This window comes from Cryptomeria japonica, chromosome 5 (genome assembly GCF_030272615.1).
Source record: "Cryptomeria japonica chromosome 5, Sugi_1.0, whole genome shotgun sequence".
NCBI classification, from domain to species: domain Eukaryota; kingdom Viridiplantae; phylum Streptophyta; class Pinopsida; order Cupressales; family Cupressaceae; genus Cryptomeria; species Cryptomeria japonica.
The window spans coordinates 408789950-408803172 of NC_081409.1; the positions used below are offsets into that span (position 1 = coordinate 408789950).

Consider the following 13223-nt stretch of genomic DNA (forward strand, 5'->3'; position numbering starts at 1 on the left):
TCATTTTCCACATTGTGTCACACTTCCACAATTTTTTTAAATACTCAACATCCTATATACCAAAAGATTTTAAATTTACTTTCTCTGTTATATCATTGCATTTTACTTTCCAGTCATTCTTCAAGTGCTCTTCATACGTTATCTCACGCAGATCTTTTACATCACCTTGATCTTCTACCAGTGCTATATCATCTTTGAAAATTTTCACAATCTTCCCATCTTTCACTGTAATCTTTTGATTCTCAGTTCTTTTAATTTCTTCTCTAGCAACTGACTATATTACTTGTGATCTATCTTCTGGCATCCTTTAATATTGGAAAACAGTTTCTTCTCTCATCTTTCTTTTCGTTTGTTTCACCACATCTTCATCTTTGACACTTGCATTACTGCAATCACTTCTAATCAACTGCCTTATCTTCAACATCTTCATTGAAAATCTCTTTACTTCTGCTGCTATCTTCAACTTAGGGTATCACAAATTCTTTAGCTTCTACATGATTTCCAGAATTACGTTGTTCTTGGTTCTATGTTTTTTCCACTGCTAACTCTTTACATCTTAATTCGTTATTCAAAATGTAAATCATTTTATCTTTCGTCTCAAATCTTCTTTTGTCACAGACTTTCCTTTGATAGAAGCTTTTTGAAACTCACAATTATCCAACTCGTCACTTTCTTTTGCCATGCTCACGATAATCTTCATTTCTTCCTCTTCTTTGTTTTCTTCAGTCTCATCTGATTTAAACATAAGAATTTTCCTTTCATTGTTGGCAACAGTTGCTAATTTATCCGAAATATTTTTTAGCAAACCAAACAATTTTTTCATTTTATCAGCAACATCACCATCGTCTACATTACCTTGACCATCACCTAATTCTGCATTCTTTTGTTCAATTTTCTACTGTCTATGGAACAACTTATTTTCCACTCTTCTTGATGCTAGTTCTTGTGCAGCACATCCTCCAACTCTCATTGTGCTACTCACATCTTACAAATATTTGTTCTGCAAAATTAGTCTTTCCTTCTTTCAGCTGTTTTTCGTTATAGTATCCTTTCTTCAGATTTTGCTGGTAACTGTAACTTTTCCAATCTACATGCTGCATCTTTCTCATATTCTCTATCTTTTCTCATTTCTTTTCTAAAACTCTTTATAAACTTGCAACCCTAACTCTAGGTCACATTTTCACTCCCCAGATCTTCATGATGACAACAAATAAAAAATACTGACTTGCAGATTGCCTCCAATATCAGCGCTCAATCTGGTCATCTTCAAAAAATACTCTCTATTGAAATATTGTCTACTTCTTAATGTCTTATTCTTGATATTCTATCTTCACACCTTAAGAATATTGCCTCACAGATGGGCTATCTATTCACTCGCTTCTTTCACAAATCTTTTCAAATCACGCTATTACATTTAGTTGTATACACCACTGCAAATTGCTTCATTGTTGGCACTTCTATCATAGGAGAGATCTTCTTGATTCTTTCTTTACCACTCTTGCAAATTGCCTCTTAGTCAATTGTCTATTTGCTCAAACTTCTCAATTATTATTCAATGATGTGATGTTGATTGCCTCTCCTTTGACACTCTGTCAATGACTTTAGTGACCTTGGCCATCTTCTACCCAACACTGCAGTACTTGAAGACATTTTCATTCTCCTTTCTTACTGAATAATTTGATACCATCTACCCAACAATCTAGTGATGGAAGATATCATCACACTTTGCAAGAAGTGTGCCTTTTTGTGATACCAAAATATGCAGTCAAGGATGGAGGGTCTGGTGGAAGATTATTGAACCATGCATCCTTAACATAATCACTCATAACCACTGCACAATGGAACTCAATTATCAACACAAACATAAGAAATGAGCTGAACAATATTTTATTCATAGTACATACATTGTCTGAAATTACGTCAATGATGTGTCTATTGGGCTTAGATTTAGATCTAGACCTCAATCTTAAATTGCAATATAAATTACACTAAACACGTGTGTGGTTCCAAACACTAGCTTCTTTAGGTAGATCTTGCAATCATAGCTCTAATCCACTGTGCTGGACACCACTTGGTTCTCAAATTTGTTGCTGCACTCTGCTCTTCCTTCCCAATGAATTTCACCACGTTCTGTAGTGAAGGTTGATGCAGTAGATTTGTATTGACCAAGAACATGGTACAATCCCCCATGCACTTTAGCTTCATGGGACCAAGTAATTTCTCCTTTGCTTTCCCTTTGCAATTGATGCAAGGCTTTGAAACATGTAAATGGCTACCTTCACTTATGTGGAAAGAAATATAGTCACATCATCATGCTTTGATGCAAGGCTATGAATCATTGCACACGTCTCATAGACCTCATTAAGCTGATTTGGCAAGACACCTCATACAATAAAACATGAAATATAAAATGGGCATGTGGACTCACTTTGAATGCTCTGCTAATGCCTTAGATAAAATCTCTTGATGATCTGATGCAAATGCATTACTGCATCTGCTGGTCTCAGGGCTAAAACTAAAGATTGTGTCTGGAAAATCCAAGTGCAGGAAACGAAAAAGACATCAAAAGAGCTACGAACTACAAAACACAAACAAAAAACAAATATTTTTTTATCGTGCAAGATTACTTGTAGGTCTGGATGCCCTTGACCATAGAATTTTGTACAAATAATGTCTGTAGTACATAACTCACTTCTGATCACTGCATCTCTTCTTATCTCCTACCTCCTAAAACTTTGATACATGCAAGGTATATTGTTTGGGATGCATCAATATGCTTGCTTGGCCTGTTGTTCTAACTGCATCTCATCTTATCTCCCACCTCCTAAAACTTTGAGACATGTAAGGTATGTTGTTTGGGAGGCATCAATATGCTTGCTTGGCCTGTTGTTCTAACTGCATGTCATCTTATCTCCTACCTCCTAAAACTTTGCCTGTATTTTCCCGATTCCTATCATTGTCCGTATATCTGGAGAATCTATACATTACGTTATTATCGGTGATAGACAGAGTAATCAGTAATGCCATGTTTCTATTCTAAGTTATTTTGTGCTGTTGCTCTCATAGTTTCTTTGGAGGTTTCTATCCTGTGAAAATGAAAGGTTTTTGTTGTGCTTATTGAGTGGCTTCACTGTAAAAATAGTTTTAGACTTTAGTTACATTTCCCGTACTATACTAGTAAGATAGGTCTAGAAGATGATAATCCTTTCCTAAAAAACAATTCAACATCTGGTATAATAGTACAAAAGTATTCTGCTACTTTCTAGGGTCCAATTGAAAATTGATATTTTGCAGAATCACTTTATATGTTGAATTGGTGCATTAATTAAGTGTCAGCAGAAACACTTACATTATTGAACTGGTACATAAATTATGTACTTGTATATTCCAAGATGGTTTTTATCAGAAAAAAGAAAGCAGAAAGAGATGAGGAAATGACAATACTATCCCCTTTTATCCATCTAAGTTCTAACATCTGCTATATATTTTAATTTCAGGACAAGTCCAGCAGAGTTCATTATACCTTATTGCAAGTATATAAAAAGTTGCAAGCAGCCATCGTCTGTTGGAATGCGGTTCAAAATGAGATTTGAAACAGAAGATGCAGCTGAGAGAAGGTCTAGAGTCAGGACAGACTTAGGCTCAGCAGATAGACCTTGAATGATCTACTTATTACAGATAGTGGTATGTGACACAGAAGTTACCTGGAAACAATTCTGATGAAATTATATCTGAATTTGCAGGTACACAGGCATAATAACTGCGATAAGTGATGCTGATCCTGCTAGATGGCCTGGTTCAAAATGGAGATCACTAAAGGTAGTTTCAGATAGCTACAACATTAAATTAGTCATATTATTTAACAAGGTGTAGTGTATTTTATAATATTGGTATTTTTAAATTTAATGCATTCGTGATGATTATGGAATAGTCTTCACTGTCTCTTTCATGCTTTGGAGGTCTTAGCGTTGAGGGCTTTCTACATTAGTGGGTAGCCCTTAACATTGGTTTGAAGGTTGTTTTAATAGGAAATTGTTACAATATGTTGCAAAGATATGATCTCATTCTTTCTTTTCTTGTCAAGTGTAAAATAATTTTTATTCTTTATGTTACTGATCAAGGCATCTACCTCTTTGGGTTTCCTTTTCACCGTTTTGGAAGGGAACTTTTAATAAATAACCAGATTCACATACAAATTTGCTAACATCATAAGCAAAATGATATTGTAAAGCTCTAGTGCAGTGACTGAAGAAAGTGATATCGGCAAAATAATCCAAGACCTTCAAAGCAGCATTGTCGGAAAGATTATTTTGGACCAAGGGATTGGAGGCACAAAAATACAAATTCTAAGCTTGCTATTAGGAAATAATGGAGGAAAAAGTCATAACTCAACTTATCCAGCAGAAAAGCTATTGGAGTGAATGTTTAGTCTTTAGAGAAGAAACCAGAATCAAGGAGGTCAGAAGGAAAAACAAATTTTGAACAATGTGAATGTGGGAAACATGGTTCAACCCTGAAAGATATTGCGTTGATTGTCATGTTCACGAGTTACTGGGCAATGCACAAATGCATAGAGGCTTGGGTCCATATTTATTGGGGAAGCAATGTTCACTTTTTCTTCCTCTCCAATGTGTTTTTCATGGTGGAATTCACAGATAAATCAGATTTATTTTAATAATGAATAGTGATCAGTGGATTTTAGATAGTGTGCCATGGCTGTTGGGGATGGGGGGACGTGGGGATGGGGGGACAAAGGGCCTAAGTTTGGGGACGGCAGGACGATGGCAGGGGGATGGTGGCGGGGTGGTGGTGCTGATATAGTTATACATATACTTATAGTACTTGAACAACTAGTTGTGAAAAGATGTATAACAGTATAAGAATTACATTTCAAATGAAACTATGGGAAATTAGTAAAATTATAAAATAGCAGAATTTGAAATACTAAATCTAAATACGAAGATCTCTAAGTTTTTTCTCCTCTTCAGCTAGCTGGTAAAAAAAATCAGAATTAGAAATGTGAATGAAATCAGTAGTTTTAGTGGTTTTGTATTGCATTGGGGGAAGGGTTGGGGCCCGCGTCAAATTAGGGTTAACCCCCAACCCCCAAAAGTTGCTCAAAATTAAAAAAAAGAAATTTCAATTGCTTTTTGACGTGTTCGAATGGGAGACTCCTGCAAGTCTCCCAAGGAGCCTTGGAAACACCTGGGAGTCTCCCAAGGAGTCTTGGAAACGCCTCAGAGTATCCCAAGGACTCTTGGAGACGCTTGGGAGTCTCCCAAAGATTCTTGGAGATGCCGAGACGTCGATTCTTGGAGACGTGGAGACGTTTCCCCATCTTAAACAGAGCATTGGTGGCGGTGGCGGGACGACAGGAGACGCCATGTCCCCGTCTCCCTGTCCCAGAAACATCCCCATCTCGGAAACACGGGTCTGGGGGGGGGGGGGAACGCATTTCCGTGGAACCCTGATATTAGATGGTGTGGGTTTGTATTTGCAAACATGGTTCCAAACTTTTATCCAACCTCTTTTCAGATTACATTTGCATAAATGTGGCTCCATTTATATAACTTGCCTATGAAAATGCTAGGATGTTTATGCCCTTGCAAAGATTAGAGACTCCTTTAAAAGTTTTGTGAGGGTAGATGAGAATTTGGCAAAAGGCAAGGCCTACATTTATGCATGCCTTTGTGTTAAGATTGATTTGTCTTCTTGCTGCCAAAATCTATCAAGTTGGAAACAGAATAGGGTTGTTTGTAACAAATGTGAGTTAGTTAGAAAGCTGAATCTTCTTTGTTGTTCATGTTCAAAGTTGGGGCATGTAGACTCAATGTGCCCTAAGAAGAAATCATTTGAGACCCTAAGGAAGGATGGGTCCTCTACAAATGGACTTTCTTTGGAGAAAAATAAGCTTCTTTGCTTGTTTAATTGGACATCACTTAGACTGAATAGGATCATAAGAAGAGTGGTTCCCAAGAATGAAACCTGCCTTGAAAATTTGACTTTTAGAGAGAAGAATTGCAATTTTATCCGGCGAGAGATATTCAATGTGGCTATTCCACAAGGAGATGACAAAGAGGAGGGCCAAATCTTGCCAATAGACAATAATTCATCGAAGGAACTCCTAGAGGAGGAGGATGTTGTTGTATCCATAGCTGTAAGGAATACAAATCAATTGACTTCTCAAGTTCAAAGGCTTTTTGAACTCAAAAGCTACATGAATTTGAAGCCTAGGAGGGAGCCATTCCCTTCTAGAAGCTAATGAAGATTCTTTCAAGGAATGTATATGAATGTGATGATGAAATTGCTGCGTGGTTTTCCTTCTATGATAACGTGAGTTATGACATTTGCACAATGATAAAACACACAATTATTCATGAAGGAAGGAATCTACAAGTTGATCTTCAAATATGAATATTCCTCAATCATCATGTTTTTCAATGAACAATAGCTAAATTGCATCTCAAGAAGTATACAAAATAATAATAGAGATTCATCATTTAGAAGAATAAGCATATATTTATTAAAGAAGGTATAACACATGCATGTATAAATAATACATATATAATTGTATGTACATTTATGCATATGGATTCTAAACACTATGGTTACTAAATATAAATTATAGAATCTAAGGTGCATTATCCATCTCAAATGAAATTCACAAAGGATTAGCATTTAACATCAAGCAATGAAGATTATGTATTTCACTAGGAATATACTTTTTCAAGATATACTAATTAGTGCAAATACTATTTTATTGCATAATGAAGACCCACAAAGATAGTGTTAGCATGTATAAATGTTTTGAGTTATAAGATCTATAACTTAATATTTATCATTTAACCCCATACCTATTATTGATATCTATAATATCATGATGACTCTCAAGGTACGTAAAATGCTAATGATTTATAAGTATTACTAAGATTATCCAAATCTTATTATTAACAAGGACATTATTACTAAGATTTCTTTAGATAAGAATTCCTAAGTGACATTGATAGATAAGTCTACGACCATTAATTAATAATTGTTAGTCACTCACATCGCTTCAAATCATATATATACTCACCCTTTTCTTTACCCACCTGTTAGTAATCTCCAACATACTAATTCTAGGGAAACATGAAATCTAGGATTAATTCAAGATGATAATGTCTTAATATAAAATGAAATGATATCTAATCATGTCTCATGTTCGAGATTGAATACTGCAGTAATGACTCAAAAAATGTTATCTATTTGGCACTATGATTTTAGTTAGTCACTACTATACCATTCTTTTCCATTTACTAATAGATGATACTTTCTGAGATCATTAATGATAGACCTATATTGAGTTGACATAGAGAGACTATTCGAGCTTGTTACGTCTTCACACTTATTACTGGCTTTTGCGCTTTAGAAACCAAGAGGGAAAAGTGTATACACTTTAACTTTTCCTATTGAATTCCTCAAAGAATTGTAATAATATAAACCTTATAAATCAATAGCTTATTCTTATGGGTATATAACATAAGTTAGGCTACTTGTAGATCCAAGGTTTGGAAAGGCAATAGAACATATAAATTACATAAGAAGCATCGTTTCATAGCAGATGAGGCTGCAATGAAAGGCATGAATGCAACAGCAAAAATGTAAGCATGGCTAGAAATCTATGCCATGAGATATAAAGACTAAATTGATTCAACAGTGGATAATGGATTTCAGGGCGCTATAAACTATTTTCTTTTACATCTAATAAGTTTTACATGGATCTATTTCATTCGAATAAAATAAATACCCACTCTTGTGCACTAGCCTCTGTTACATGGAATTTAACAAGGTAGTTCATTGTTTGGAAAAAAATGCTTGAAAAGAGATGTCATCTCATGGGATCAATTAATTGCAAGACATGCATGTAATACCTTCAGAGGATGCAATAAATACAAGGGAGGTGTGGTTTGCCCAAGAGATACAATATGCAAAACAAAGTCTATTTATGAGTTTTTAATTATGGTGGCTAAGACACACACAACACTAGCAACATGCATATAAACATTATCAATATGGTGAAGCGTAATTAAGAAGGCAATAAGATTCGGTTTTTAATGTATATCCATTGCAAATTCTCTTAATGCATTCATTGAAAAACCTACTTGGAGTGTTGCCTGAAAAGATTCAAACTGGAAGTGGGTTGAGTTTGCAGCTCTTGATGCTTGGCTTGACCGCCTCAATCTGCTCAAACCCTTTAATTTTTATTGCTTCTAATCTTCGTTCAAACCCAGATATCAGACTTGAATACCTTCCCCAAACTTGGCTGCTTGCCAATACAACGAAAGACAGAACCGATGTATACATATATCTCTTATGTTTCTATGCTGGCTCTTGTATGGAAAGCTATTTTTTTGCATAGTTGCTACACCCAGAAAAATGACTAATGAATTCTGCAGACAGTTGTTTCAGACTCTATTTCGTGTGAAAAATAAGTCAAATGATACTTATTATATCGCTGTTTTCTATTATTGCCTATCGCCTTTATATGGAGGCGTTTCTCTTTTTCAAATAGCACCATATTCCTGCCTTGTTTATTATGTGTAGGTGCCACGTAGTGGCTGTTACGTATCCAAGCCTTTATCGCCTTTTCTATTTGAGGTTTGAAGGCATTATGGCTGAAAGTTGACGGCCAGCATTACTCTCTTTTAATTTGGTTTTTAATAGCATTCGATGCTATAAGAGTATCATTCCTATATTCTATACATTGCAACATTAAGACAGCATTCGAAATGGAGCTATCACAACACAATGCTATGAGTCACATGTGATGGAAGTAATACATTGCAGCACCATGAATAATTAAGATAGCACCACATATTGCAACATTGTGACCACATTATTACTCACAATATTACAATGGATGTTACTATTGAATTAATTGGCCTCCAAGTTTTATGAGAGATAGCAGAAATAATTAAATGGTAATTAAATAGGTTATTAATAAGCAAACAAATTTAAAAAGAAGTTGGGATGTGACAGCAAAGATGGCATGGTGATTTGTGAAGTCAAATGGTGCTCCATGGGGGCCTAGGAGTCATATGGTCCCTTGTTTCTATCAGACAAGGATACTGGGAGGTATGTAAAATTGCAAGCCTCATTTGCGATTTGATTTTTTTCATTTTTGATATCCATGGGCATTTTGAGCTCTTTCCCAGGAAAAGAGTTTGGGAATAGTTTTTAGCCCTCCTCCCATCCTTGGAGTACGAATTGGTCATCTTGGCAAGTCACTTTAATGTGATTCTGTCCATTGAGGACAAAGGGAGTGGTTATCTCCAAAAGATGTAATGCAATCTTGGAAGGCAAATTGGTTATCTTGGTGATGAATTTAATGTGATTCTTCCCCTTGAGGACAAAAGGGTGGATAACAGTGAAAGATACAACCAAAATAGATTTCCAACACTTGTCAAAAGTTTGCATTAATGGATTTTAATTCCAAAAGGTGGGGCATATACTTGGATGAACATGAGATTGAGGTTCAACAATATAACATAAAGGTTGGACAAATTCTCAATAAGCAATTCATGGATGGGCAACAACTATATTTTGGAAAGTTTGATTCTCCCCGTCTTAGGCTTTGACCATTTTACTATCTTTATTCAACTTTCAAAACATAAACCACTAGTTAGATGCTCTTTGAAATTTGAAAATATTTTTGCTCAAAGACTTAAGCTTATTGAGCTTGGTGAAGTCTTGGTGGAAAGTTGCTCCAAGGGTGGAAGGTTTGAATATGTACAATCTAGTGAGGAAATTGGTGCACCTCAAAGAATTCTCATAATGGAATTGGAACCCTTTTAAAACATTTTTTGCTGAGAAAGAATGAGTGGAAGTTTGCACATATTTTGGCAAGGAATGTTTACAATAGAATTGGAATTCTTTTAAAAACATCTTTGCTGAGAAAGAATGAGTGGAAGTATATGTTTATTTTGGTAAGGAAATTGGTGCACCTCAAAGAATGCTTAAAACAATTGTATTGGAACTCTTTCAAAAGTGTAATTGCCAAGAAAGAATGAGTGGTAATGGTACTTACCACACCAAACTTGGCTATGCAAACCCACAAAATGACTAGGATGCATATCTTTGAGAAAAAGCTAGTTTTGTCAAAATGCACAAAAAAATTAGCTAGTCAAGAAATCTTCTGGATATAAAAATTTAGAGAAACTTGGTTAAAAGAACGGGATAGAAATACAATATTCTTTCACAACTCCACCATGGCCTAAATAATTTTAAATAAAATATCATCATTCTATTCCAAAAATGACATTCTTCATACTGATCTTGATAACATTGTCACAAAAGTGTCAAGACTTTGTGAAGATCTATTGAGATGCGATGATGGTTCGAATTGAACAATTAGAATAACTTATTGAGAAATATCCCAAGGATTGTTTATAAACATTTGATTTTTTTTTTCATTTGGTGTTTGGCATGGAGATGAGATAAATTGGCAGTCAGTTAGATGTACCCTAACAAAGCTTGTTGGCTAGATGTTTTTTTGGTAGTATTTTATCAAAAATGTTTGGAAATCTTGGTAAGGATGTGTGCTCGATGGTGGTAGAATCTAGAAAATTAAAAAAGGATGCAAAAGGATTTCGATGATACCATCATTGCTCTCATTCCAAAAAAAAATGAACCAAGAGTCCTTTGCTGACTTCTAGTCAATTTCTCTTTGTAGCATGATGTATGAAATCATCTCAAAGGCAATGGCAAACAAACTAAATCTAAGTACTCCCTAATATATTCTTTGAGGAGCAAAGTGGCTTTGTCCCTAGGCATTCCATTATAGATGGGATCCTTATGTCCATGAAACAAATCATTTGGTGCAGCTTTCTAAAGTTCCAAGCATGATGCAAGGTTATGATAGAGTGGCGATTCTAGATGAGAATTTTGGAAGATAATAGTTTTCTAAGGGACAAGATTAATCAGATATTTAGTTATATATGAAGATCAAGATTTTCCATTTTGGTCAATGGGAGCCTAACTGGCATTGATCTCTTTAGGTGTCTTAGAAAAGGAGACCCTATTCATAATCTTGGCTAAACCTCTCGGGAGGTCTATTCATGCTGCACATGAAGTGGGAAGATGGAATGGTATTCAGGTTACAAATGACACCCCTGCCGTCACTTTCTAGCAATTTGCTAATGACAGCATTTCATCTGGAAGAGTCTTTAGGTAAGACGCTGAAACAATCAGAAGCACTATTTCATATAGAAGATTGTTTAGAGAAGAAGCTAAAACAATCAGCTGCACCCTTGATTCGTACACCTTAGCCTTGGCCTAGAGCATAAATTTGGAAAAATTGTATACCTTTTTAATTAATGTGTGTAGGGGTGCATAGCTAAATACTTTGGTGTATCTTTGTTCAAAGGAGTTGGAAGATCATCTTTATGGGATAGGCTTTTGGAGTCTTGCCAAAACAATTTGTCCTCATAGAAAAAAGGAAGTGATTATTCATAGCAAGTAGGATTTTTTATGCTAAAATTTATCCTCTCAGCCATTCCTATTTATATCATGTTTTGTTGGGTATGCTCTCCAAAATGGTAAACAATTTGAGTCAATTGATGAGATGATTTTAATGGCAAGGTATAGTAGAGTAGAAGATATCTCTCATTGCTTGGGACACTATTTACTCCCTAAAATTGGATGGCGGGGCAAGATTGAGACATTTTAACATATAGAACAAAGTGTTGGGTACAAAGCTTGTTTGGAGAATGTTCATCAATCTAAAGGTCAAATGGAGTAAACGTTTGCAAAAGAAGTATGTTGATTAAGGGTACCCTTTGTGAATTTTAATAGTGGTCAATCTCCTGAAAGGCTCTCACATATGGAACTTTATGCTTAGTTTCAGATCCATAATAATTGAACACTTGACTCAAGAAGTTTGTAGTGAACTTCAAGCAACTTCTAGGAGGACACTTAGAATGGGTATTCCATTCTTCTTTGGGGGATAGATTTAATCTTGTGGAAAGCACAAAAATTCTTTCTCTTGTTTGGGGTTTCAAAGTTAGAAACTATCTTTTTCTGTTTTTATGAAATAGGGCTGGCTGAATGGAAATGGAAAGAGTGCTCTAGTCTTTGAAATCCCAAATGTGGGAATGAATTCATAAATGAAGAGGACGACTTGATAAAATGGATATGTTTGAATTCCTGCTACTACAGAGCTAATCTAGTGTACAAAATGGCTTCCTCACCTCCAGTCCAAGAGGGCTGGCCTGCAAAGAAATATTGGGCATTCTCTTGGGTGACCTCAAACAAGAAAATCCTCAAGGCTGATCATTTGAAGAAAATTAGTTATAAATGTCCATAAAGGTGTCTCATATGCCAGCATATTGAAGAGTCAGTTCATCATCTCTTTGATAACTGTCCCTTCGCTATTGCATAGTGAAATTGGTTAGGGATTAGGTTGGGATGCTCAGGAGCCTTGCTTGACAATATTTTGGATTTATTCAAATTATGGCTTTGGGTGTCACAACTCAAAATTTTCAAGCTTTTGGGAAATATGGAAGGAGAGAAATAGAAGGATCTTTTGAGAAGAATCTTTGTTCACCTCCTTTTTCGTAGACAAAATCGAAATTGCAATTGTAGAGGTAGTGATGAATGCTGTGAAGGATCAGCTGGTAAAGAAGAAATCCTCTCTGCTTGGGATCGGGATATGTCGAAAAGATGGTCAAATTTGAAAATTCCTCCCATTTATGGAGTGTGCGCAGAGGTGCTGGTTGCATTGTGCAAAATGAAGCTGGCTCTGATTTTTGTTTTATAAAAAAAACTGAAGGAGGGAACAAACAATGAACCAGAACTGCAGGATTGTACTAACGCCCCGGATTTTTTTTTTTTTTTTTGGCATTAAGAAAATGATAACATGGACTTATGTTTATGAGAACATGCTACTGTTATTAAACTAATATCAAAATCAGCATACATTCATCTGCTGTTGCAATTTAACATGATAGAAGTTCAAAGCCATATAACATTGCATTGAATAAACAATGTTTTACAAACCATAATGAGATATATTATGATATCAGAGATAAAAATGAACATTACAGGTTTGAAACATCAAATAGCACAAGCTACAGGTTTGCTGGTCACAACTTGTTGGATAAGGCAGGCATGAATGACTTAAGAGACCACTCCTCATTGGTCATATGACACCTAATCCACTGTACAAAGATGCATCCACTGCTCTA

The 13223-nt window shown here is 35.5% G+C and overlaps 1 protein-coding gene across 1 annotated transcript in view; it reads left to right on the forward strand.

The window, feature by feature from the left end:
• The window catches only part of LOC131076476 (auxin response factor 4), a 63294-nt gene that overhangs the window by 34592 nt on the left and 15479 nt on the right, over positions 1–13223 (forward strand). Inside the window, exons 7-8 of the mRNA XM_058013683.2 lie at positions 3498–3617; positions 3744–3819. Coding sequence (XP_057869666.2) covers positions 3498–3617; positions 3744–3819 — 196 coding nt within the window. The remainder of the gene's footprint in view (positions 1–3497; positions 3618–3743; positions 3820–13223) is intronic.